Raw genomic sequence first — 26960 nt, 5'->3', positions numbered from 1 at the left:
TTAACTGACTTGATGCTATTCTCTGATTAAAAAGTGTTCCCTTTATTTTTTTGAGCAGTGTATATACAAACATTTTCTTTCTCAACATAATTTTCTTTCTTGTCCAAAGGGGGGTCATAAAATACAAGGTTGAATTTAATTGAATTGGTGACATTAAACAATAACATCAAATTACAATTATCTAACAACAACATAGAAAACCAATAATCATAAAACCAAAAATAACAAAACCATTGGACAGATACATTGATTTAGACAAAAATGTATGAAAATCCATTCATCACATCTGGATCACGAAAAAGCCTGACATTTATGCATTTATGTTCATTCTTAATTACAGAAATAATTTTGTTTTCAAATATTGCGCAGTCTACAATTATGCAAACAAATAAAAACTGAAAAAGAACAATACAAACTACAAATATAATTACATTCTGTTGTCAAATATTCTACAGTTCTACAATTGTGCATACAATACAACTACAACTACAAAAATAAATACATAAAAAGTGCCAGAGAGGAGTAACCTAATAATACAGAAAGCAGAACATATGTAAAAAATACTTTGTGTAGAGGACACAAACTTATGCAAAGAGTCTCTATACTGTCTGTGTACATCCTTACTTCAGTCAACAAAACCATACATTTGGGGTTTTATTACTAAACTTGCTTTTATGGATGTGAAATTCGGTCAAAAATACAAGTAAATGAATCAAAAGCCTGTGCTCAACAGGAGGACAGAAATCGATCGAGCGTCAGTTCGAGCGGAAGCCAGTCTCAGTGCCTCGCGCCGCTGCCTCGCGCCCCCTGCAGGACTGGAGGAGCGTCGCGTCTCCTCGCGCTAACTGCCTTTGCCGCCGCCATATTAACACAGAGCTGAGAGGTAATACAAACCGCCCTTTATTTCAATACTTCGTGTCAATCTATACATACTTTTAATACATATATGACCATTAAATCATTTCAGGGACGACGAGGGGGTTTTGTATTGTGTATTATGCTCTCTTGTGTCTTTAGAAATGTGTAATGTGTAGATGATTGAACGTTAGCATGGCTGTGGCTAACGTGATGATATGCTAATGATATATACGATTAACTCGATGATTTTATGCCTTTTAAATTGTTTAACGTTTAAATGGTGTCGTAAATGTGTTTACGTGTAGATGTATTTGAAAATGAAGTGACTGAGTGATTGCGAATGTGTAAAATAAGGACAGGCTGTTAGTTTAGCTCCTAACTGATGCTCTACATCCTGATCTGAATGAGTGTTTGAGATCCATGTCTGATTTAGGGCATTATTCTCTTATTTAACCTCTTATTTCATTTTAAATCTGTAAAAAGCTTCATAAAGACTTAAAATATTTAACACCCTGTATTTGGATCCTCTATGAAGAGGCTTTAAGATTGTGTTTTAGGCTCATTGGTGGATATTTCATTAAGACAGTCAATATTTAAAGGGTTGAAAGTGTTATTTTAAACAAATTTTAAAGGTGCATTTGTTTGCATATGTGGTTAGAGGTTTATTGATTAAAAAAAATGTTTAAAATGTTTTTTAAATTCTTTTATCAGTATCCACTATCATTCTGGAAGGTGGTGAACTGGTTTGATGGTTTAATCCAGAGAAACACTCCTTTGAAGTGTTTAAAGTATAATTATTAAACAAAGTGAGCAAACTATCCAGGCAGCATTTTTAGGTATCATAGACACATTTAAAACATGTCTTTGATGCCAAAATATACAGACTATGGGCAATGGGACACTTTTCCCTGGCCAAATAAGTGTCGCAACAGAGATGGAATAATATCAAAATTGGTGGGACAACCTGTCACGCACATGAGATCGACCAATAGCAAACCACAACCATCCAATCAAGTCCCGCCCTACATTTCTTCTTCTTCGAGAAGCCGTTTCAATATTGTATTTTTCTAATTATTTTCCAAATATAAAATTAGAGCATCTAATTATGCTCTAAAATCTTTCAAATGCTATAAACTGGTCTTTGTAAATGCAAGCTGCATAAAATAAAAATAAAAATCCTATTCAATTGGTCAAAGTGTGGACTTGTTATTAATTTTAGTATGATTTTAAAAAGTCCTAAATTAGATTTTAAAAGCTCTGGTGTTTCATCCTGGTGAGGTCGGTTGATCAATCTCTGTGCACTTAGTGCCTGAGAATCGACACCGCTCTGACGGACAGATGGAGAACGTTCCCTAATGAAAGTTTATGATTGTTTTTCACTGAATCATCACTTGGTGTGTTCAACACAAATGTTGCTTTGAGAGGGTTTGTGCCAGTGTCCTGGTTTGGCTGCACAGACACGACAGGTTTACATACATACAAACAAACACACACACACACACACACACATCTGTGCAAATCAGATACTGCCGTCAGTGGCGATTCTTAAGTTCTTAATGTTGTTTGTTTTTGCATTGCCTCACAGGCGTTTGGACTGTCGTCCTCTTGTAAATTCAGCACAAGATTCCCCAAGGCTGCCCGCAAGTACAGTTGAAGGTGAGTGTGAGTTAAATGTCCAAACCTCATTCGACACATTGGGGAACATGTCAGATGTGTCTGCATATTTGTTCTGCAGATTAGATCATGTCATTTTTGCCCTGAGATACTGTAATGACTGCTGGTGAATACAGGCTTTGTGAATCATGTGATATCAGGTTCAGCGCTCTTCTGAGGCGGCAGGAATCTTTGGTGACCAAACCCAAATGCCATCTGGCAAAACAAAATTATCCATTGTTTCTGATGGTACACTCCCATGAATGTCATTTAGCACCATTGTATTTGTGTTCCAGCGTTCCTGTTTGACTTCTGAAGCATTAATAAATGGGGATGTGCCAAACAACATACTTTTAAAACTTACTAGCTGGCCGAGTATGGAGGACCAGGAGTGCCACTTAAAAATAAAATGAAGAATCAATTTAATAATTCAAACATAGAAATGTATATAAATAAAGCACTTTTAAATGGACAAATTAATAGACATTTTTAAAGTTGAATTGGCGTTTCAAATTGAGGCGAAAGCTGATTGGTTGCTCCCTCGTGTGTACTGTCCAGTGGCATTGTTTAACTCGATTGACAAAAGGACAAAGAAAAGCATAGGCGAGTTGTCTAAATGACTAGTCGATGAATTGGTCTTAAGGAAACGCTGTGTAACTAGGCAGGTTTTAGGTTTGCTTGACCCCGACGCATTTCTTCAGCAGCGTTTACATAAGATATGCTCAAGTGTAAAATTTTGTAAAAAAGTGTGGCTATTTTTAATATGATATGCCATCTTAAAAACACAATACTACCTTTAAAAAACAGCATGAGACGTGATGCAAAGCTAGAGATGTTCGTCTGCATGACGTGTATGGCTGTTGTAGAGATGCAGATACACATATTTGGCAACTTCACCGATTTTCAATCAACTCTATATTCTTACAATATCTGTAAGATAGATTTTTTTTAGCGTTTTGCGTCTTTGTAAGCAAATTTAGTCTTTGCTGCTGACCTTGATAATCCAATTTAATCATAAGCAAACGTCATAGTGAAACATCACATTTGTTTCTTTTTTTATTACTGAAATAAGAGTGTTGAATTTTCTTTTCCTGCATCCTATTCTTCTACAGTACAGAATGGAAGCAGAGCTAAAAGGTTTGTTTGCGTTGCGCTCTCTCCTGTACAGATGTGAACTTGCATTTCCTTCAGCCTGATTTAACACAACTTTTTTTGTTATTAAAAAACAAACAAGCAAGCTCAGCCCAGGTGAGATAAAGCAACATAATGTGACGCATTACATTCCACAAAAAGTAACAAAGTAAAGAAGTTAGTTACTTTTAGAAATGCAATATTGTAGCACGTAACTTTTTTTTTTTTAAAGTAACTTTCCCCAACGCTGTAAATGAGGACATCTGGGTACAGGTTAACAAAGAGAAAGACAGACTACACATTGTTCATTTACATATACTTCTGACATTGTAACTAACAATGCAAAGCCGGTTGAAAACTAGCAAACTTGTCCTTTTAATGATGATATGAGCAGGCCATATGGTTTCCCTTTCAACTAGTTAAATGAAATTACAGTCGTACAGACATGAGTGAAATCTAATCACACTATGTCCTGCAGGCCAGTTTTCATCACAGCACTGAATCCAGTACTGTATCAAAATGGTTTATTAAACAGGAGGTTCCTGGTTTAAAATGTGATGAGACATTCACAGCTCTTGGTTTCTATTTATAATGTGGCAAAGCTGCTTTTTTAACTGTAAAGATGTTAATATAGCATGGCAGACATCGTTTTATTGTAGTTATTAATATATTTGTACATTTTTAAACATTAACCGACCCGTATTGCTTTGAATGGTGTTTTCTGAAGCGTAAGCGTTACTTTTGATCCTTTTCACATTTTGATAATGGGGTTTTCAAAAGTGGAATAAAAAAGTCGTCATAATTGGGTAAACTTCGATAGTGGTGAACGGAAATTACAACAAATATACTTTCTGCGCAAAAAGAGGAAAAAATCTTGAGAGATTGATTACATTGGTCAGAAGAGAGAAAGATGTCAATGTTTCAATGGCAACAATATCAACGCCGAAATGAAATGAAGTGGTAGCCTACAGGTCAGAGCTTTTAAGTTGTTTATGTTCATTATTACTGTAATGTTATGTGCTTTGAGACATGAGGTAGTTTAACGCAGCGTCTCTCGTGACGCTTTTGTTTGCTCCCTGCTGTACGTGTTCATGTGTTTCGAAGGAGGCGTGGCTTTGGAGACGCTCTGAAGGGAGGGTGGGATCTTATCTCCGAAAATTGCCTACCCTACCTTTAATAGATGTATGTATGCAATTTCTCACCCAAAAAAATCCTAAATGTCTAAACTGTAAACACTTTTATAATAGGCTTACCATGGGGAACGAGGGTAAGAAAAACACGTTTTTGAAGGATCGATGATGTATTGAATCATTATTTAAATTGTTAATTAAAAAGAAAAGTTGTGTACTACAGCTCTAGTTACTTAAAATGAATAGAAAGCCAAAAAGAAAATGGAGCCAACTTGTGTTTTTTATTTTTATTTTTTATGTGTGTGTGTGTGTTTTCAACCCTGAAAGAATGTGCTGACACCTTTTGGACTGCGGTGGTCGAGTCTTCCTCGGTCTGCTTGCATCTAGATTAAAACTTTCCTCCATCTGGGCAGAGTTTCAGAACCTTAATCCAATTTATCAAGACAGTCAGGGGTCCGTGTCGTGGGCGGGGGCCTGTAAAGCCGAACATCCCAGTTGTAGAGTTTTTTTTATTTTTTTATCCTTTTGTTTGTCCACGTTCAAACGGGGCCACATATTTCAGGCCCCAGGCATTGCATTGCAGTCAATGTTATCGATGTGCGTTGGCCTGATAGTTCTGTCCTTGTATTGATTGGTTATTTGTGTGTGTGTGTGTTTGTATGTGTGTGTGTTCAGCCCTGACAGGCGCAGCCACACACACAGATCATGTCCGGCCCTGTCACGAGTCGATCCCGCGTTTATCCAGACGTCAACACACAGAGGCCGCGGGAATACTGGGACTATGAATCTCACGTCGTAGAGTGGGGGTGAGTGCCGGGACAGATTTTTATTTTTTTTTGTGTGTGATGGCAATGCCTGATATTGATGTGAGAATGATTGTGGGCTGATATCAGACTTCTGGAATGTCGAAGATCACAAAAGTTAAGTAAATTACAGGGTTGTTATCAGTCATGGAAAAGATTGGATTGTTTTAATAATGTTTTCTAAGCCTGGAAATTTCTATAATGAATATACAGTACCATTCTGAAGTTTGGAGGCAATATATACATATATATTTGTGTACTTTTACTCAGCAAGCATGCATTCAATTCATTAAAAGTGACAGTGAAGACATTTATGTTACAAAACATTTCTATTTCAAATAAATGCTGTTCTTTTGAACTTTCTATTAATCAAAGAATCCTGATTATTTTATTTTTTGCACAAAAATATGAAGCGGCACAGCTGTTTTCAACATTGATAATAATACAACATATTTCTTGAGCATCTAATCAGCATATTATAATGATTTCTGAAGGATCATGTGACACTGAAGACTGGAGTAATGATGCTGAAAATTCAGCTTTGATCACATTTTAAAATCTATTGCAATACAAGAGTTATTTAAAATTGTAATAATATTTCACAATTTTGCTGTTTTTACTGTATTTTTGATCAAATAAATGCAGCCTTGGTGAGCAGAAGAGACAATAAAAAAGGTAAAACTTGCTCACAATCCATAGTGATTGTTTGATTTGTTAGTGAATCGTTCTTTTGAGTTAACAAGTCAGTGTAACAGGTTCACAGATTGCTCTCGCAAAATCTGGAAAAATGGTAGGATTGTTGCCAGCGCAGTAATGCATTGAGAGATATCACAAGATTTGCTCTTTCTCTCGCAGTGACGCTGATTCTCGATCGCGTGTTTAGGGCAGATTTAATCTCAATTAAATGCAGTTGAATTGAACAGAACACAGGGGTCTTGAGGACTGTTCATAAACACTGTGGTAATTACAAGCTAATGGTGTTTGATTCATTAGTTTGAACACTTTACATGGCTAATGAGCAAATATTAAGTATCTTATTAGTTTTCATTCAGTGGTCAGAGTTTGCAGAAAGTTGTGTGAAGTGTTTCTCTGTAGGGATACAGTGCTGATGTCTTTTGTTTGTCTGGATCGGCATTTCGTTTGCGCTTGTAATAACAGCTGTCGGTCTTGTCAACAGGAATCAAGATGACTACCAGCTGGTGCGGAAACTCGGCCGAGGAAAGTACAGCGAAGTGTTTGAAGCCATCAACATCACAAACAACGAGAAAGTAGTCGTCAAAATACTCAAGGTGAAGAGCGTTGTTGTTCCAGACAGCTTTAAAGGCGTTCGGTTGGGTTCAGGTTGGGAAGACCCTTAGACTTCATTTTCCGAGTCGTTGACAAGAACGTATGCTGAGATAAGCCTGTTTACGTTATGGAAGGCAGTGGACGGTATCGAAACCAGAAGCTGCTGGCCGGCGTTCAGATGAACGGGCGCCTGTCGAATTCCTTCCTCGCCCCCTCCTCCTCTAAACCAGAGAAAGCTCTAGATTCTAGCGATAACACCCGACGAGCTGAGAGCTTCTTTTCAAGCTAAGTGATAAATAGTTTTGAAGATTAGCGCCGTTGTCCCGTAATGTAGCCAGTCGTGTATAATGAACTTCCCCTACCTGGAGACACGGAGGATGAAGCCGCACAGATTGAGTCTAGACGCGGTTATATCAGATGTCATTGCGTCAAACTCATCTGTACTTCAGTACAAGATGAAATTGAAATTGGGTTTATTTACTTCCTTGATAATCTACTTTACTTTGGTTTGGAGCTGTGGCGATACGAGTCCAGCTTGTTCCGTTCCTCCTCAAACCCATTATCAAAGTGAAATAACCTTCTCTTACTCTTAATAAAATTAGTTATTTTTTTCTGATGTAACCAATTCCATGTTGGTTGTGGAAAAAAACAATAATCTCTCCACTTTTCATGATCCAATCAAGTCAAATGAGCTTTATTTATTTAGGGCTTTATGCAATAGATTGTTTTAAAGCAGCTTCACTAGAGCTGGACACAAATTTCACGATTTGATTCAATTTCGATTCACAAGCTTGCGATTCGATTCAGTTTGATTCGATATTGATTCATTTGGATATATATCAGGTACTGATCTGTTAAAATTAATAACTTATTTCAGTACAAATATTTGAATTGCACACAAGACAGTTTTTATAATAATAACTTTTTAATGACACAATTATGTTTCTTCTCCAATTCGTTAAAACGTTTGCTGTCATAACTTGTTTTAATGACAGATTTATTCAAACATATATGAAATTGAGGAACAGGTTAAGTAAAAATATAATGAATATTTAATATAGCGCTTTTTTTTTCATTTTTATTTTATTCTCCATTTCATTTTTGATTAAAATGAGAATCGAGAAATCAAAATTTTTAACCCAGTCCTAAGCTTCACATTAATAAACGGGTAAATAACCGAATCAGTGATAGACATTTTTTCAAATATGATTCAAATGCAAGTTCAGCTGTAAAGTAGCTCTACAAAAGTGTATTCAGTTCAAGTCTGTTCAGTGTTGATTCAGTTCTGCTCAATAACTGTGTAAAGTTCATCATTGAGCTCATTTCAGTTCTCATCCGATAGTGTCAGTGCACTCAAACAAACACAGATATGATCAAATCCTGCCCTATGTTATTTCCCACTGAATATTCAGTTTAACACATTATGGAAGTTAAATGTATTGCAAATGCAGTTTTATCTCGTCTTTAATGATTTTGTCGCATGTTTTGTCGTTATTTCCACGTGCAGCCAGTAAAGAAGAAGAAAATCAAGCGGGAAATCAAAATTTTGGAGAATTTGAGAGGCGGCCCCAACATCATCACACTTCTAGACATTGTCAAGGATCCAGTGGTCAGTTGGATTTCTTGAAGATGATATTTGATATGAAAATGTTCTGTGTTGTTGAGAGTGACGTTTCAAATGCGTCTTTGACTGAAGTCTCTTGTGTTTCTCCCTCAAGTCTCGGACCCCAGCACTGGTATTTGAACATGTGAACAACACAGACTTCAAGGTAAATCAGTTCTGCTTCCTGCTATATCAATTCTAGCACCAAAATGTAAGACAAAAAAAAAAATCAGTTCGATTAAACTCAACCATCCGCTTGTTCTGTCGTGCAGCAATTGTATCAAACGCTATCAGACTACGACATTCGGTTCTACATGTACGAGATCCTAAAGGTGAGTTCCTTCAGATATCATCTTAAAGCTGTTCACAGAAACTCCAGAGTATCTCAAGTCTGTGGCCACTTAATTATTAGTTTTGTTTAAACCATTTTTACTGTACCTGTATTTTCCCAATCTGTTTCAAACCTTGCCCAGATCTTATTGCTGCAGTTTTAGTATGTTGTTCATATACATTTGCTGTTAGTCAGTTGTGTGGGAATCCTGGAGTTCATGTGTGTTAATCTGGATCAGGTAAAACTGCGTCACTGCAGCAGAAAGAGCATCTGTCCACTGGCTTAACCTCTTTACCTTTACCACTCATCGCCCCGCTGCCCTCCCTCTGTTTCTCGCTTTGTCTTTGATTCCCAGACCATTTTTGTATTAGGATCAACAATCTCCTGTTTATGTTATAATATTGTGAAATTTTCTATTTGAATATATTGTAAAATGTACTTTAATCCTGTGATCAAAGCTGAATTCTCAGCATCATTACTCCAGTCTTCAGTGTCACATGATCCGTCAGAAATGATTCAAATATGATGATTTGCTGCTTTCTGATTATTATCAGTGTTGAAAACAGTTGTGCTGCTGCCAAAAGGATTCTTTGATGAACATAAAGTTTAAAAGAACAGCATTTATTTGAAATGGAAATAAATTTTTGATCAATTTACTGCGTCCTTGATCAATTAAATATTATATATGGAGATTTTTAAACGCATAGAAGACATTGCATTGTGATTAATATATAATATACAGCTTTTCTTTGGGTGATTTTACAAGCATTCTCTAATGTTTTAATATTCAATCTTTTTAAATTAAGCATAAATTTTACTTATGTTATATACAATTTTATAGTAGATGAATTTTATTTTAAAAATATATTAAATAAAATAATACAATATTTTTAATATACATATATTTAATCAGCTATCATCTTTTTTTTAGTTAAAAAAAAATAAGTAATCCAGTAATCACAAACGATTAAATAACGATTTATTAGTGAAAAGGCGTGAGACGGCTGGTGTTTAAGTCTGGTTCTCTCTCCCTGTCTCTCTCTCAGGCGTTGGACTACTGCCACAGTATGGGAATCATGCACAGAGATGTGAAGCCACACAACGTAATGATCGACCATGAACACAGAAAGGTACTTCCCGCTCGCGTCATCGCTCGCGTTACGGCTTCTCACTCCACACGTCTGATTGGCTGAATGACGACGAGCTCGCTTGCGTGCACCAATCACAAATCAGAGATTGCTGTAGTAAAAGAGAAGCTTTGTTGTTTGCTGTGACATCAAGCACATTACTTTAAGCTAGATCAAATTTAAAAGGTCTGTAATTTTGCAAGTTTCCTGCATCATCAGGGACAGTCCTATGAGATGCTGAGTGAATCACTAATTGTGATTTGAATCATTAATTATTCCCCCGTTGACTGAGTTCACATCTGACTCTTGTCTGATGGTGTGTTTTCTTGTTTAGCTGCGTCTGATAGACTGGGGCTTAGCGGAGTTTTATCACCCCAGTCAGGAGTACAACGTCAGGGTGGCGTCTCGATATTTCAAAGGACCTGAACTGCTGGTGGACTATCAGGTGAGACCAGATGCAAACAAGACAAAAGCATCTGTTCAAGCTTCTGTTGAATACACATGCACATACAGAAACAGTGTAACATGAAGTCGTCTGTTTTGTTTTGCTGCTTTTTGACGCTCATGTTGGTTTCGTCCCTCAGATGTACGACTACAGTTTAGACATGTGGAGCTTAGGCTGCATGTTGGCGAGTATGATCTTCCGGAAAGAGCCTTTTTTCCACGGACACGACAACTATGATCAGGTGAGGCCTTCTGCTTCTAGGTCTTTTCAAATATTCATTGTTGTCTTGGCACTTTATAGTGACCGATGTTTGTGGCGTAATCACAAAAGATTATTAGAATTAATTTGCCTCAAACAGTGTTGGGTGTAATTAATTACCAAGTAATCCAATTACTTTTCCCTTGAAAGGTAAAGTAAGGGATTACTCTTAATTCTGTAGTTTAATTACAGTTAATTCTGATTTAATTGCATTATTTACTTTATAGACTAGAACAATTCTATTTAAAACAATAGTGGATTTAACATCAAAATGTAATGTTAAATGTATGTTATTAATGTAACCTTCATCCTTTACATACTTTGGTCAGTTCAAGAATAATTTATGCAATTGTATATTGTTTATTTGAAAGAATTAAAAGAGCAGATTATTGTCTGTCCTTATATTGTTCAACTGGTTGACGTTGATATGGGATTTAGAAAGTAATTAGTAATCCAATACTTTTCAGAGCGAGTAATTGGTATAGTAATTTAATTACACTGTTGAAGATGTAATTAGTATCTAGTAATCAAAGGGTTAGTTCACCCAAAAATGAAAATTCTGTCATCATTTACTCCCCCTCAAGTTGTTCCAAACCTGTATGAGTTTCTTTGTTCTGCTGAACACAAAGGAAGATATTTGGAAAAATGTTTGTAATCAACAGATCTCGGTCACCATTGACTTCCATAGTAGGAAAAAAATATACTATGGTAGTCAATGGTGACCGAGATCTGTTGATTACAAACATTTTTCCAAATATCTTCCTTTGTGTTCAGCAGAACAAAGAAACTCATACAGGTTTGGAACAACTTGAGGGGGAGTAAATGATGACAGAATTTTCATTTTTGGGTGAACTATCCCTTTAATTACTTTTTTAGAGTAACTTACCCAACACTGGCCTCAGATCATAGCATGGAAGACGATGAGCTTGGATGGTGGAATATTTTTGAAATATGCACATTTGAGTTTTTTATGCTCTAATATTTCCCACAATCCCTTGTGTTAGCAAATAGAAAGATTTGCGACCGCTTTCCGACGTTATCAAGATGATGTTATAGTTTCTCCCAGTGTCCTACTGTCTGTCTTTATAAATTAAAGTGCAGTACATACTTTGTATACTCATGAGTGTTTGAATTATATTAATATACAATATATTAGTGCTGCAACAACTAATTGAACTAATCGTCCATTATCGATAATGAAAATAATTGACAAAGAATTTGATTAGTTGAGTCTGTATAATCGACAGATTAATCGATTATCAAAATCATTAGTTGCAGCCCTAAAATATATTATTATATAGAATTATATAGAAATGAGCTAACTATATATAAAATTCTAATTTTAATGATTATATTATGAGCATATAATTTTTTTTTAGGCTGAAAACAAGTGAATTTTAGCACTTCCGGTCTACATCCTGAAGTCAATGGGGTTTTTAAATGGATTTGTGGTTAAATGCCTAAAATAAGTTTCCTGGTGAACACAAGCTCAATATAGTTTCACATTTTATTTATGACATAAATACATCACTAGTTCCCCCTTGTGATTTAAAAACAACAACAACAGGCTAAATTGGAAAAGTCTGCTTTCACAGCCTTATGTTTACAATCACGTACTTGCAAACTATTCTGAATTTAGGCTTCAAAATTTACAAAAGGTATCTCAATCTGTGAAGGTTTTCATGATGAATAAAACAGGCAAGAATCATAAACTTATTTTCTGCAATAATCCAACAGCCGATGGAAAAATGTTTATTGTGTGGAGGGAACCAGTGTAATGCTGACTTCGGTTGTCAGCTGTTTTGATCTGTTGGATGTGTGTCTGCTGCCCTCTGCTGTTTTTAACCAGTACTGTGTCTTTGTCCAGCTTGTACGGATTGCCAAAGTCCTGGGCACAGAGGACCTCTACGACTACATCGACAAATACAACATTGAGCTCGACCCACGGTTCAATGACATTTTGGGAAGGTACGTTGAGATTTGTCATTGTTTATCCATTCTTTGACCTCACTTTAAGGATTTTACCATCTTTCTTTCATCGGTAATCCTCTCTCCAGACATTCCCGGAAAAGGTGGGAACGGTTTGTCCACAGTGAGAACCAGCACCTGGTCAGTACCGAAGCGTTGGACTTCCTGGACAAACTGTTGCGCTACGACCACCAAGCTCGCCTCACCGCCCGCGAGGCCATGGAGCACCCTTATTTCTGTGAGTGTCTTCATCTACAGAAACTATGAAGATCAACTGCTGTGCTCCTCATGCCAGAGTCTAGGATCTCTTCAACCTAGTAAATAGCCAAGGAAGCAGAACCAATATCCCAATCTGATTCAAAAACACATTGATTGGAAAGTTGACATTTACGTCAGTTATGTGATCAAATGATTGAGAAGTGTGAACAATGTCTCTGTAGGAACTAAAGGGGATTTTCTCGCTCATTTGAAATAAAAGGTTAATGTACTCTATTGATTGCATCATCACTGTGCTCATATGTGAAGCGCTTTGAGTACCCAGAAAAGCGCTATATAAATGTAACCATATATTATTATTATTATTATGTCTCGTGTCAGATCCCATTGTGAAGGACCAGGCGAGGATGGGCTCCACTTCAGGACTGTCCGCTGGATCCACTCCTGTCAGCACGTCCAGTATGATCACAGGTCAGTCATGTGACTCCCTCCGGGGATCATGCTTATTGAATTGAGAATTACATATAGTTTAATATAGAATTACACACTATAATTAAGATTACAGAAGTATTTTTCTGTGTTCTTAAGAAACACGCCGTTACTAAAAGGCATTGATCTGCAGGTCTTCAAGGAGTCAGAGTATCAGCTGATCCTTGACGCATTGCAAGTGTGTTTGCTTCTAAATGCTGACTGTGTTTGTTTGCCTGTAGGAGGCGTCACATCCATGTCCTCGTCCCAGCCGATGGCCAACATCGCCGGCTCTCCGGTCATCTCGTCTCCCAGTGCTCTCGCCACACAGGTTCCTGCAGCTGCCGGTGCGCAGCCCTGAACACACACACACACACACACTCTCGCTCTCTCTGCCCTGGGCCACAGTTTTATGTTGAGTGTAAACAAACTAAAGAGAGACTAAACTAGGTTTCTTTTTTTTTTCTTCCTTTTTTTTCTTGTTTTTTTTCCATACAATAATTATATATTGAAGCTGGGACACACAGCACACAGTTGTTATGTTGCATCGGTGTCCGGCAGTCTTTCCTGATGATGGTGTCTATATAGAAGCCACTACAGTGTAGAAATTCAGAAAATGGATAATAAAATTTATTTTATATGTCCCTATTTTGGCTTCAGTTTGTTATTTGAACAATATGGATATTTGCGGATGAGATTGCTGTTCATCTATTCTACAGGTTTTTGGGGATTTAAAACGACAACATATAATTCATAGACAAATATCAAGGAGCAAGAACCATTTTTACATTCATGCATTGGGCAGATGCTTTTATTCAAAGTGACTTGCATTGCTTTCTAAGTTTACATTATATTCCTTTTGGATAGTAATGACTCAACTTTCTAAAGGAACTACTAATTATTTGGATCAGTATTCTAGAGTGAAGATCCTGGTAATGACTCAAGTGTTACTAAATCCACCGGAAGGAATTACTATCCTAAACCTTACAAAAAAACTCAGAAGTTTACAATGAATTCAGTGTTTAATAGGAGAGTCTGCTAGTCATGCATTACCATGATCTTCACTTTATAATTAATTATACATTATGCATTATTCATATTAAATATTAAAGCTATAGTTGGTAATCCTGTTCAGAAACACTTTTTTTTATACTGAAATGTTATATTGTTAATGTTTTTTATCTGAATGTTCAGAAAAAGGAATGAAAACAATCAGACCTCTGTAGCAGCTGCAGGACAGTAAAAACTCTGACCAATCACTGCCACTCGGTGCGAATGTAAAGAACCAATCAGATGCCTTCATGTCTCGTGCCCGAGCCCCACTGCGTGCGCTGCCCTGCGTGCACTCATCACATGTCACCGTTCCCGGAAATATTCAGCTCACTACACCAAGTAAGCAGGAGTTTGCGGCACAATGGACTGTCACCACTGTCACTCTCCCTCGCTACCATGGCAACCACCCCTGCATGCACGCGCGCACCCGTTTGACTTGAAAGAGGGGAAGAGGCACGGATAGCAAGGAAGAATCACAATAATGGCAGAGAGAGCAGTCACAATTCCCAAGTACCTGCATAAAAAGTCAGCGAAGGCAAAAAAAAGGAACTAGTAAGGTAGAAAGGTAGGCTACTTGTCACCGGAGTGTAACGTTTGTCCTCTTCAGAGCCAACAGTGCTTTCATCGTGGAAGCGCTTACATGCAAAACACCGTATATGTTATGGATCTTACACGAAATTCACCTTCATCACAGAGGTAATGGTAAAACGTGTATCAATGCAACCTGTTTTTAGCTTTGCCTTATGTTACTAGCTCGTTACCGAATCAACCTGTCCTCAATATATTTTAAACTTTACCCGTATCGATATGCTAGCTTGATAGTGAGTACTAACAACAGCCATGAAAGTTGTTTATATTCATAATGATAAAGTTAGGTATTTTATTACATGTGATTCTGACATGATGTCACCACATGCACTGCGCTCCTCTCCTCCGTTTGGCACTGGCAAACGCATCCTCCAGCTGCAGACGTCGGCATCGCGCGTTCATGTGTTTTGGGGGCGTGGCTTTGGAAGGAGCCCAGAAGGAAGCTGGGAGCGAATGGAATAAGTAGCTGTGTTTATTGCAGTCCTGAGAGGACTACAGACACTCGATTTTTGTACTCTCTTTTTCAGAGTACTTACATTTTAATTATGTATTGATATAAAGAAAGTTTAAACAAATTTGGATTTTTTTTATTATTTTTTTTATTCCTGCCTACCCTACCTTTAACCTGTATAGTAACCTGTATATACAGGCATCAGAGCAAATGAAAGCCTTATCTGTAATTAATTTAATTGTGTGTGCTATTGTCAAGTTAAAGTACCTGTGTGATACAGCTGAGATATTTAATGTGCGTCTTAAATGGGTTTGTAGAGACGAGGCAGAGAGAGAACCCAAGTATGCACATAACTTTAATAGCAAAAGACAAAAACACATAATCCAGAACAGGAAAGAGGCAAATAGTCCACACGAACACAAAGGGCAAAACCAGGACATCCAGGCACCCCACGACCAAACACCATAAGAGCAAACGACAACGAGCAAACGACAACTAACAAAACATGACCGAAGCACAAGATTTTGAATACACAAGGAAATCAAGCATGATTAACTACTGGTGTGGCTGATGATGGAACCACAGGAACTAACGAGGTAATCAAAGAAACAGAAACACAGGAAAGAAAATCAGACGACGGAAACTGAGAATATATTTCAACACAAAAGTCCTCATAAAACATTGAACCAGGATTGTGACAGCGTCCCACCTGTCGTTAAATTGTCTTCAGAAATTCCTGTTTCTTACAGAAGCTCAAACGTGCTGCATAACATGAGAATGAACCTAATTGTTTCTTGCTGATGCTCAAACGTGAATGAATCTCATTGACAGAATTACATTTTTGGATGAACTAACCCTTTAACAACTTCAAATATTTTTGTTCTTTTTTTGCAGTTATTTTAGATACATAAACAAAAGAGATATTGTCCACATATACTCTTATTTGTGTTGTCAACTGATCACCACCTGGTGGTGAGTAGGATCCGATGGCAGGGGAGGAAGGTGGACAGACTCGGCAGACCCAAACGTACTGTGAGTGTCCGTTGGGAACGTTTGGCCGAATCCCCTGTCAGAGAGATCTTCAACTTCCACCTCCGGCAGAGCTTCGACCAGATCCCGAGGTAGTCTGGAGATATTGAGTCAGAGTGGACCATGTTTTCCACCTCCATCGTCAACGTGGCCACTTGTAAGGTCTCCGGTGCCTGTAGAGGTGGCAATCCCCGAACCCGGTGGTGGACACCGGAAGTAAGGGATGCCGTAAAGCTGAAGGAGGAGTCCTATCGGGCCTGGCTGGCTTGTGGGACTCCTGAGGCAGCTGACGGGTGCCGACAGGCCAAGCGGACTGCAGCCCGGGTCGTTGTGGAGGCAAAAAATTGGTGTTTGGTGTTTTAAGCCCCCAACGGCGCCTTCCAGGCAGCAAGGGGATGGGTAGGTTTAAGGTTGAGGATAGGGTTAGCTGCCTCTAAGGAGCCATTGGGGGCTTAAAACACCATCGAGCCAAAAATTGGGCTTGGGAGGAGTTCGGTGAGGCCATGGAGAAGGACTACCGGTCGGCCACAAAGAGATTCTGGCATACCGCCCGGCGCTTCAGGAGGGGGAAGCAGTGCCCTACCAACGCTGTTTACAGTGGAGGTGGGCGGCTGTTGATCTCGACTGGGGAAGTCATCATACGGTGGAAGGAATACTTCGAGGATCTCCTCAATCCCGCCGTCACGTCTTCCATTGAGGAAGCAGAGGCTGAGGGCTCGGAGGTGGACTCGTCCATCACCCGGGCTGAAGTCACAGAGGTAGTCAAGAAACTCCTCAGTGGCAAGGCACCGGGGGTGGATGAGATCCGCCCCGAGTACCTCAAGTCTCTGGGTGTTGTGGGGCTGTCTTGGCTGACACGCTTCTGCAGCATCGCGTGGTGGTCGGGGACAGTAGCTTTGGACTGGCAGACCGGGGTGGTGGTCCCTCTTTTTAAGAAGGGGGACCGAAGGGTGTGCTCCAACTATAGGGGGATCACACTTCTCAGCCTCCTCGGGAAAGTCTATGCCAGGGTACTGGAGAGGAGAATACGGCCGATAGTAGAACCTCGGATTCAGGAGGAACAGTGTGGTTTTCGTCCCGGTCGTGGAACACTGGACAAGTTCTATACCCTCTCCAGGGTGCTGGAGGGTTCATGGGAGTTTGCCCAACCAATCCACATGTGCTTTGTGGATTTGGAGAAGGCATTCGACTGTGTCCCTCGCGGCATCTTGTGGAGGGTGCTCTGGGAGTATGGGGTTCGGGGCCCTTTACTAAGGGCTAGCAGGAGCTTGGTTTGCATTGCCGGCAGTAAGTCAGACTTGTTCCCGGTGCATGTTGGACTCCGGCAGGGCTGCCCTTTGTCGCCGGTTCTGTTCATAATTTTTATGGACAGAATTTCTCGGCACAGCCAGGGGCCGGAGAGTGTCAGGTTTAGGGACCACACGATTTCATCTCTGCTCTTTGCGGATGATGTTGTCGTGCTGGCCCCATCAGACCAGGACCTTCAGCATGCACTGGGACGGTTTGCAGCCGAGTGTGAAGCGGCTGGGATGAGAATCAGCACCTCCAAATCCGAGGCCATGGTTCTCAGTCGGAAAAGGGTGGTTTGCCCGCTTCAGGTTGGTGGAGAGTTCCTGCCTCAAGACGAGTATTTCAGGTATCTTGGGGTCTTGTTCAAGAGTGAGGGAAGGATGGAACGGGAGATTGACAGACGGATCAGTGCAGCTTCTGCAGTAATGCGATCACTGTACCGGTCTGTCGTGGTGAAGAAGGATTTACCGGTCAATCTACGTTCCTACTCTCACCTATGGTCATGAGCTGTGGGTCATGACCGAAAGGACAAGATCCCGGATACAGGCGGCCAAAATGAGCTTTCTCCGCAGGGTGGCTGGGCGATCCCTTAGAGATAGGGTGAGAAGCTCAGTCACTCGGGAGGAGCTCAGAGTAGAGCCGCTGCTCCTCCACATCGAGAGGGGCCAGCTGAGGTGACTCGGGCATCTTTTCCGGATGCCTCCTGGACGCCTTCCCGGAAAGGTGTTCCAGGCATGTCCCACCGGGAGGAGACCCCGGGGAAGACCTAGGACACGCTGGAGGGACTATATCTCCCGTCTGGCCTGGGAATGCCTCGGTGTCCCCCCGGAAGAGCTGGAGCACAGTAAAATCTCCAGTGTTGTAATCCTGGTGTTAAGGACTTTTAGAGTAAAGAGTTAATTTTCTGGTGTTGAATTTCAAGGGATTAACACTGCTAGTGTAAACCGCACCCTCTTGCTGGTGAAAATATGTGGAGTTAAATTAATAACACAGAGAGAGTGTAATTAGTTACATCCGGGACATTTACTCGCTGGGCGCGACCAGACGAGCTGAAACTTTTTTCAAAGACGCCATTTTCTTTGACTCGCGATGCAAGGCATACGAGGAGGGTAAACGCATCAATTAAGTGTTTTATCGCATTTATACATGCACTTTATAACATCATATTGTTTTATAACAATATGTATATGCTGTGCATGGCTAAACTGCTCTCAGAGGGGCATTTTCCATGACGCGCGATGTGGAGCAGACCAGGATGGTGTTGCTTTTTAACAGGGAAACAACGAAAGTAAATGTTTTAACTAATTTACAATATGTATTTTATAACACATTGATTTATAGCGATATTTAAATGCTCTGCGCGCTTAAACGATCCGAAACTTTTTTCAAAGGTGACGTCATCTTCTTTGACTCAATACGGAGCTGACGACGCGGAGATTTGCTTGTAACGTACATTCCCGTTAACAGGGAAAACACCGAAAGTAAGTGTTTTTACTTAATTTACAACATTTATTTCATGGCATTATATTGTTTTGTAACGATATTTATGTGATGTGCGCGCTTAAACCTTTCTCACAGACTAACGTTAGGCCCTCCATCTTCTTTGATCGTGACGCAGTGCAGACACAGAGTTTGCTTTTAACAGTGAAAACACAGAGTAAGTGTTTTAACTTATTTACAATACGTGTTTTATGTTATTGTTTTATTATAATATTTGTGACGTGCAAATATCATAAAGTAGCCTATGTATTTATCCTCAAACTATCTTTTACTCTCGTTTGCCAGCACACCTAGCGTATAACCAGAGCCCGTCTACGGAGAGCCTGCCCACTCCCTATTAAGTCCTATTGTACCGAATTTTGGTTGTAGTTCCACCAGAGTTCCACTGGGGGCGATCGCCATGAGTGCAAAATGAATGGGAGTCTATGGGGCTAGACGGCTAAATGTGTCTCTTTCACCCAATTGCCGTTGAGAAATCTCAGATTTGAGTGTAGGTTTTGCAAGTTCAACATGGGTTATAGGTCGAAAGTTGAATGAACGAGTACTTATGTCCTTTCGATTTCTTACAGGTTGAGTTGTTGTTGCCCATAACACGCTAGCATTCTGCTAATGAACGCTGATTGGTCAGTGAAGGACTGATTACGACCAGAGATACCGCTTGATGGCATCGTGGCATCCGAAGCGGGACCAGAAACAAACAAAACAAAAACTCGTCTAGCACGTGTGTTTACCTGTGTCAGCTGTGTTGTCGATACCTCGAGAGAAAAGAGAGTGCATAGCGCGAAAGCACCAGAGTGACTGAAGGATTGCCGTAAAGCAGTATCTCTGGTCGTACGATGTGTATGACGTCATTGACACTTTAAAACATTTTTTTAAGCAAATAAGTGACTCTAAAAAATCTAACACCCAGCAGTGTGTAATTTCTTTGCATCTCCTTTCGAATACAACATTCAAATTACTAGACAAAAAATTATATCCTGAGAAAAGTGGATTTTGATGGGTATACTGCCATAGACCTCCATTCATTCTGCACTCGTCCTGTGAGCACCCTCATATGGAATCAGAGTGGAACTGCAACCAGTTCAGAAGCCGGAAGTGTACTGAGAGTGAAACTTCTCGCCTTATTAGACATTCTCTGGTATAACGTTAACTGAAAAACAGAAGAACAACTCCACAAACTGCGGACCGACAATGCACATGAAATTGTCACTTTATTTCCTTATTTGGAGGACCAATTTTCTTAAAATTGGTAAGTAATTCTTTCAGATTAAATATGTATGCAAAATGTATTTATCAGATTTACTTTTGGTTGATGTTTGGATATGCTTTAAATGTATTGATTTTGCTATTTGTGTTTGCTAGGAGGATTTCTATGATGCACCAAGTAGCTAAGAGTAGCAGGCTGGGTGTTTAAAGACTGTACAGACTAGAGCCTGGTGATGGTAAGATTTAACGGATAACATACATGAGAGAATCATGGGCACAAATAGGGCTGTGCCAGTAAACTTGACAACCGCGCCACCGCGGTGGCTGAGTAGTACCGGTGGTGGTTCGCCAAAAAAAAAAAAAAAAAAAGTTTGTATGTTAATGCTGTTTTACATTAATATTATAACACACAAAGCTTTGTTTACAAAACAAATAATAGGTTAGCAATTAAATGTTATATCGCAGCCATGGAAAAGTTTGAATTCATGACGAATGAGAAAGTTGTGCGTGAGCCCATAAACTTAAGCTTTGTCGGCTTTGAATTCTGGTTTGCGATCTGGTCACTCGATTATTAGCGAATTTAAAAATATTCCATTAGTTATTCCTTATAGAAAGCTTGAATTGTCTACTTTTAAACAAAACAATTCAAAACGAAAATAAACCGACTAGCATATGCATGTATTCCGTATGAAGTGTGCAGATTTCTCAGGCGCGTTCACTGGGAAGATGACGAGTGAGCATCGTTAACTTAATCTTTGCAGCCCAACACTGACACACACACACACACACAAAAAACACTTTATTAATAAACAATTCAAATGTCTCCTTGCTATATTTGACACGTTCATAATCATTACTTTTGCCGGTTCTTTGTGACAGCTGTTATGTGCGTTATTGGCAGCGTCACCCTCCGGTTACATGAACGCGTCACCGCATCAGCACCAGAACATGGAGATTTTATTTTAGAGAATGATCGCACAACAGACATTTGAACATTAGATATTCTATAATTAAATCAACTAATCGAATATTCAAAAATCGTGACTCATCCCTGCATGGAATGTCTTTTTTCTTTTCCCACATCGTCACGCACGTCTCACCCATTTCCGAAGGGGATTATAAACGTTTCTTCCTTTGTTCACTTTCAGGTCGATCATTTTCGTATTCTTTACTGTGGTAAAGTAGAAAAAACGCTGTAGGGCAGATAGCCTACATTTTTACTTTTAAAAACCTCTCAGATTTCATTAAAAATAATAGTCATATAATGCAGGTCTATGGTCACCACCTCAAAGAGCATGCACAGAGAAGTCCAAATTAAACAATTCCCCATCGTAAGTACACATTGATGGCCTAAGACACAAAATGAGCGGTTTGTGTGAGAAAACGAACAGTATTTATATCGTTTTTACCTCTTGTACACAACCACGTCCAAGTGATATAAATACTGTTCGTTTTCTCACACAAACCGCTCGTTTTGTGTCTTAGGCCATCAATGTGTACTTACGATGGGGAATTGTTTAATTTGGACTTCTCTGTGCATGCTCTTTGAGGTGGTGACCATAGACCTGCATTATATGACTATTATTTTTAATGAAATCTGAGAGGTTCCTGTCCCTCCATTGACAGTCCACGTAACTACCACTTTCAAGCCCCAGAAAGGTAGAAAGGTACATCATTAAAGTACTCCATGCGACTCCAGTGGTTTAACATACATTTTATTAAACTATGCAAGTGCTGTGTTTGCAGCAAAAAAAACATTTACCACGTAATTTATAAAATATAAATTTTCAACAATCGTCATGAGATAATTACAACACATGCATCTTGTTGTGTGATTGTGCATTGAAGATTCATATTTTGTAAATAAAGTTGAGTTAAAATTGTTGTAAAAAAAGTCGTAAAATTGAGGTCAAACCACTGGAGTCACAGGGATTACTTGTGATTTTCTTTATACCTTTCCGTGGCTTTGGAAGTGGTAGTTGAATAGGCTGTCGATCAAGGGACAGAAATCTCGTAGATTTCATTAAAAATAACTTCATTAAGTGTTCCGAAGATGAGAAAAACTCTTACTGGTTTGGAACAACATAAGGGTGAATAATTAATGACCGAATACAAATTTTTGGATGAATAAAGTCTTTAATTTACTTGGAAATCGGTAAATTCAAGCCTTAATCTTACCAAAATAGTTTCTTGTTTGAGTCACGAAAGTCTAAGATGGTTGAACTTTTTCCACCATAAACTTGCTGTATTTATAAAACACAAATTGTATTGATTGTAATTGGTCTGGTTTTGTGTGTTTGGATCTGCCAACAAGTTGGATCTACACAGCTTTTCCTTCTCTTTGAAACAACTATGCACTGAACTTTACTGTTAGCAACTGGACACAACTGATCCACTCATATCCTGCAATTGTTTTTCATCTGCTGAATGTTGTTGACCCAAGCACTGCTGTACTGTTGCAAAGTCGAAGGTACTGAATCAACTTCACTGACACAGGACTTACATTCACTGACATGTACAGGACTTGAGGTATTACAGACCATTTGAATAAGCAGCTTTCATATAATTCTAGTGACAGAAATGCCTATATTGTGCCTTCATCATTTATTTAAAAAGTTTTTTCTATGATGTTAGGTTAATAAAAAAACTAGTTTGTTAAAACAACTGCTTGCATTTTGCCTTTATTTTTAACTTTACAATGAACAGAATTCTACTATGATCCCAGGCTGAGGTCACAATTTAACTTTCTGGATTGTTTTGAAATAAAGGTTTGAAAGAGTAATTATAGAGTGATGTGTTTATTTCAAAGAGTTTATTTTACAGTTCTTTAAAGTGGCAGATGCAGAACACTAATAAGAAAAACTGGTAACTCCCTTAGTGTTTTTATTTGTAAAAATGTGTTTTATCAACACCAGGATGGTGTAATATTTGACTCCTATAAGGCTGAGAAGATTGTGATTTCCATTTTTTTAAAGGTGTTAGGTCAACACCAGAACAGTGTAGAATTTTAACTGCACCCAGCTCTGTAACAGTGTTGTTGTTCTTTGCATTGGTGTTAATATTTTACTCTCTTAGTGTTCATATTGTAACACTGTGTCGGTGTTGCGAGAGGCAACACTTTTGAAAGTGTTGAACTAACACTTTGTGGGTGGTTCCCATATATACACTTTTAAAGTGTTGAAATGAACTCTATTGGTGTTGATTTCCGGATTTCAAATTTACCGTGAGGAAGTGTCTAAGGAGTGGGAAGTCTGGGCATCCCTGCTTAGACTGCTGCCCCCGCGACCCGGCTCCGGATAAGCGGAAGAAGATGGATGGATAGGATACTCTTATTTGTGGCTACTTAAGCACTTGGTTATTCCAAGAAATACTTTTTATTCCAAGAAGAACTGCAAGGCTTCCACCGCAGCAGTTTCATGAACAATATTTTTGGACAAAATCAGGCACAATCACACACAAAAAAAAAAAACTTGCAGACAATCAATTTTTTCTGTGCATTTACTTGCTAGACCTCTTCAATAACATGTAGTACCACTGATGGAGGTATATTAATATTCCCTTTCACAGATAAATCTTTTCAGCGTTGTACAAGAAGCATCGAACCAAGAGTCATCGAACCAAGAGTTGTTAGATGGTTGCATATCTCCCAGAGCAGCGCAATTCTCTCCAGACGGATCATATTGTCTCCGGTTATTAGGTTGTTTTTGATTCCCGCTGAACCAGAACCTTTAAGGGACAAACATGCAATAATACACTTGCAATAATATTTTTAGAAAACAGTTAATGTATATTGGTGTATTGATTAAAATTCCTAGACATGATTACACAAGCAGATCTCTTACTGTACTCCAGTGTCATTGAGAGTTTGGTTATTCACCCAAACCCAGTGTCCTTCAGTGTCCAGATCATTGAGACCAATCCAGTGCGACTCTTTAATTTTAGACCCCAGAAAATCCTAATGGGGAAAATGAACAAGTGATAGTGTAAAATAAGTGTTTTTGGTATATATGAAGGTACATTTATAGGTTAATAGAAACCCTTTAAAAACTTTGTTTTATTTGTGTAATCAAAACATTCATCCATTACTGATCTGACTTGCCTGTTCTGATTGGTTGGTTATGGTCACCAGATCGGCTCCTTTTGAAACACAGACATCTCGACTGCTTCTCCAGTTCAGTTTATCAGAGCTGAATAAATACAGCTTTCCACGACAAGCTAACCGTCCATTCACAGAGATATTACAAGACTGAGCTGTGAAAGATGAATAAAGTGTGATTAAACCTTCCATTATTTGGATCATAAAGTTAATCAAACTGGTTCCAGTGCAGAAATATTCACACTTTGTGTCACACTAAGGCTTGTAAACTGACACTCACCATCGTAAAAGGACAGCCGTTCTCTCAGTGTGTCGTATCTGGCTGTAAGATCATTAAACTCTTTCTTCATAGCTGGTGAAAAGACAACAGGAGAACAAGCAGATAAAGTTTCTCACATGTGAGTTCAATAAACACTCAACACTGTTAATGAAACATGTCTGTGGTCTACCGTTTATTAACCCTTAATCGCTGTTTGGGGTCAAAATGACCCCAATGGACTTTTCCTTCATTTTTTAAAAGTGTTACCTTCATCTCAGGGGCATGAAACTCTGTGACTTTTCCTAAATAATCTATCTAAACATGCACCAAAAAAAACTGGGCTTGATTTGGTTGTTCTAAAGGTGTGTAAAAAAAAAAGTACCATTTAAGCTGTTTGGGGTCAAAATGACCCCACATTGAAAATGAATGGGAAAATGAAAAAAATGACTTTTTAAAATTTTGTCAAAAAAATAAAAGTAAATCCATTATAAATCTGATTTTTTTTTGCAAATAAACCAAGGTCTGGTCCTAGAGCATAAATAAAAAGTAGAACGAATTTTCTAACTTTTACACACACACTCACACACACACACACACACAAACACACACATGTATGTGACTGCAACAGAGAGCATTTTTTACAGAAATTGGCAAATAAAATAAACAAAACTGGCATAAATCTAAAAAAATGTACATTTAAATAAAGGTCTGGTCCTAGAGCATAAACCCAAAGTGGAACGAACTTTCTATCTCATACACACACACACACACACAAACACACACGTATGTCACTGCAACAGAGAGCATTTTTATCGAAATTGGCAAATAAAATCAACTAAACTGGCATAAATCTGAAAAATGTCACATATGCAACATGGAACAAGCTTGCCCCCACCCACCCACCCCCCCACACACACACACCCACCCACACACACACATTACAGTCATGTCATAGTGGTTCCATGTGCAGAAATATTCACACTTTGTGTCACACTAAGCTTGTAAACTGACACTCACCATCGTAAAAGGACAGCCGTTCTCTCAGTGTGTCGTATCTGGCTGTAAGATCATTAAACTCTTTCTTCATGGCTGGTGAAAAGACAACAGGAGAACAAGCAGATAAAGTTTCTCACATGGTGAGTTCAATAAACACTCAACACTGTTAATGAAACATGTCTGTGCTCTACCGCTTATTAAATACAGTTCTCTCACCTGTGCTTTTGATCTCTTGAGCCGCCAGTGTCTTTGAAACCATGATGTTCTGCTCATTCAGTGATTCGAAATCAGCAAGCTTATGATTATCTGATTAAGACAAAAGCAGCAGTGGAAAATGTGTTTTTGAGGAAAGCACGTAATGCACACTTAAGACTGAAATTATCTACAAAACAAAGTTTGAATGGAGTTTGTAAATTAAGTCTTCAAGCTTAATTAATGTCAGTTTACACATTCAATATGGAGATTTATTTGACAATATTTGCCTGATAAAACATCTTTGCTGAGAAGTATGATTTCACAAATAAAAAGCTACTAAAAATTGTGTGTTAATGATGCTACATGTGTTAAGTGAAGTATAGAATTACATACAGTAACTCAGTCAATACAACCCTGAACAGAGCAGAGATCTAGTATCAGTTATACTTACAAATCACCCAGAGAGCGCAGAGACCTCCGAGAGCAAAAACAAGAGAGAAACCCAGAACAATCAGAAGAACTTTAGTCCACTTAGGAGAAGTGACCCCTCTCTCTCTCTCTTCAGTGGAGTTACCTGGGGTTACATAAAAAAAAAAAAAAAAATTCCTGAAATTACAGATGACTCCTGAGAAGAGTTTAAAGTGTCAGTTAAAATCTTTTTTCATCATAGTTGACTCTGGTCTGAATGTTTGCCAGTGTGATTTTATTGTGACCATTGTTACTGAAAAGATAAGAGAAAATGGAATAGAACATGAGGATATAAACGTAAGACAAAATGTAAATATAACCTTTATTGCAGTGCATGTGTATATAGCTTGTGAATGTAAAAGGTTTGCAAAGTTTTAAAGACCAAAGTTCATGACAAAAAAAGTTATTGTCTCCTAAATAATTATTTGATTATGAACCGCCGAAAGGAGTCATCAGCAATTCCAGTCTCAAATCCTGTTACGGAGAATCCAAAACAAACCGAGAAACCTTTAAAATAGCACAACATGAGCACTTGAAACACTTCTAGTCGG

At 38.7% G+C, this 26960-nt stretch overlaps 1 protein-coding gene and 1 long non-coding RNA gene across 3 annotated transcripts; one reads left to right on the top strand and one right to left on the bottom strand.

Moving 5' to 3' along the window:
* The first annotated feature begins 722 nt into the window (after positions 1 to 722).
* Positions 723 to 13926, top strand: LOC311299469 (casein kinase II subunit alpha). 2 transcript variants are annotated; one of them, XM_084423047.1, is made up of 15 exons: positions 744 to 883; positions 2444 to 2514; positions 4747 to 4824; positions 5448 to 5578; positions 6753 to 6864; positions 8370 to 8471; positions 8581 to 8631; positions 8738 to 8797; positions 9843 to 9926; positions 10258 to 10368; positions 10508 to 10609; positions 12494 to 12594; positions 12684 to 12832; positions 13192 to 13281; positions 13521 to 13926. In XM_084423047.1, the coding sequence occupies exons 4-15, from the start codon at positions 5478 to 5480 to the stop codon at positions 13637 to 13639; spliced, it is 1182 nt and encodes a 393-aa protein (XP_084279173.1). In that variant the 5' UTR covers positions 744 to 883; positions 2444 to 2514; positions 4747 to 4824; positions 5448 to 5477; the 3' UTR covers positions 13640 to 13926. The 2 variants fall into 2 exon arrangements, with proteins under 2 accessions (XP_084279172.1, XP_084279173.1); XM_084423046.1 differs by lacking the exon at positions 4747 to 4824 and having other exon boundaries at positions 723 to 883.
* An 11833-nt stretch (positions 13927 to 25759) lies between these two features.
* Positions 25760 to 26518, bottom strand: LOC311299486. Its single transcript, XR_014629133.1, has 3 exons — positions 26393 to 26518; positions 25963 to 26052; positions 25760 to 25839 (listed from the first exon to the last, which is right to left on the bottom strand). It is a non-coding gene; the product is annotated as an uncharacterized lncRNA (long non-coding RNA).
* Positions 26519 to 26960: the final 442 nt, after the last annotated feature.

Source organism: Rutilus rutilus (assembly GCF_951802725.1).
Source record: "Rutilus rutilus genome assembly, chromosome: 11".
Lineage (NCBI taxonomy): Eukaryota > Metazoa > Chordata > Actinopteri > Cypriniformes > Leuciscidae > Rutilus > Rutilus rutilus.
Note: the sequence above shows the minus strand (reverse complement) of the source record. Positions and strands in the feature narration are given on the sequence as shown.

What these genes read in the sequence shown, in the direction of transcription:
- LOC311299469 (XM_084423046.1), top strand. Translation starts at nt 5,478, where the DNA reads ATGTCCGGCCCTGTCACGAGTCGATCCCGCGTTTATCCAGACGTCAAC. An exon ending in TCGACCATGAACACAGAAAG is followed by an intron (nt 9,927 to 10,257) that starts GTACTTCCCGCT and finishes TTTCTTGTTTAG; the next exon opens with CTGCGTCTGATAGACTGGGG. An exon ending in TTCAATGACATTTTGGGAAG is followed by an intron (nt 12,595 to 12,683) that starts GTACGTTGAGAT and finishes TCCTCTCTCCAG; the next exon opens with ACATTCCCGGAAAAGGTGGG.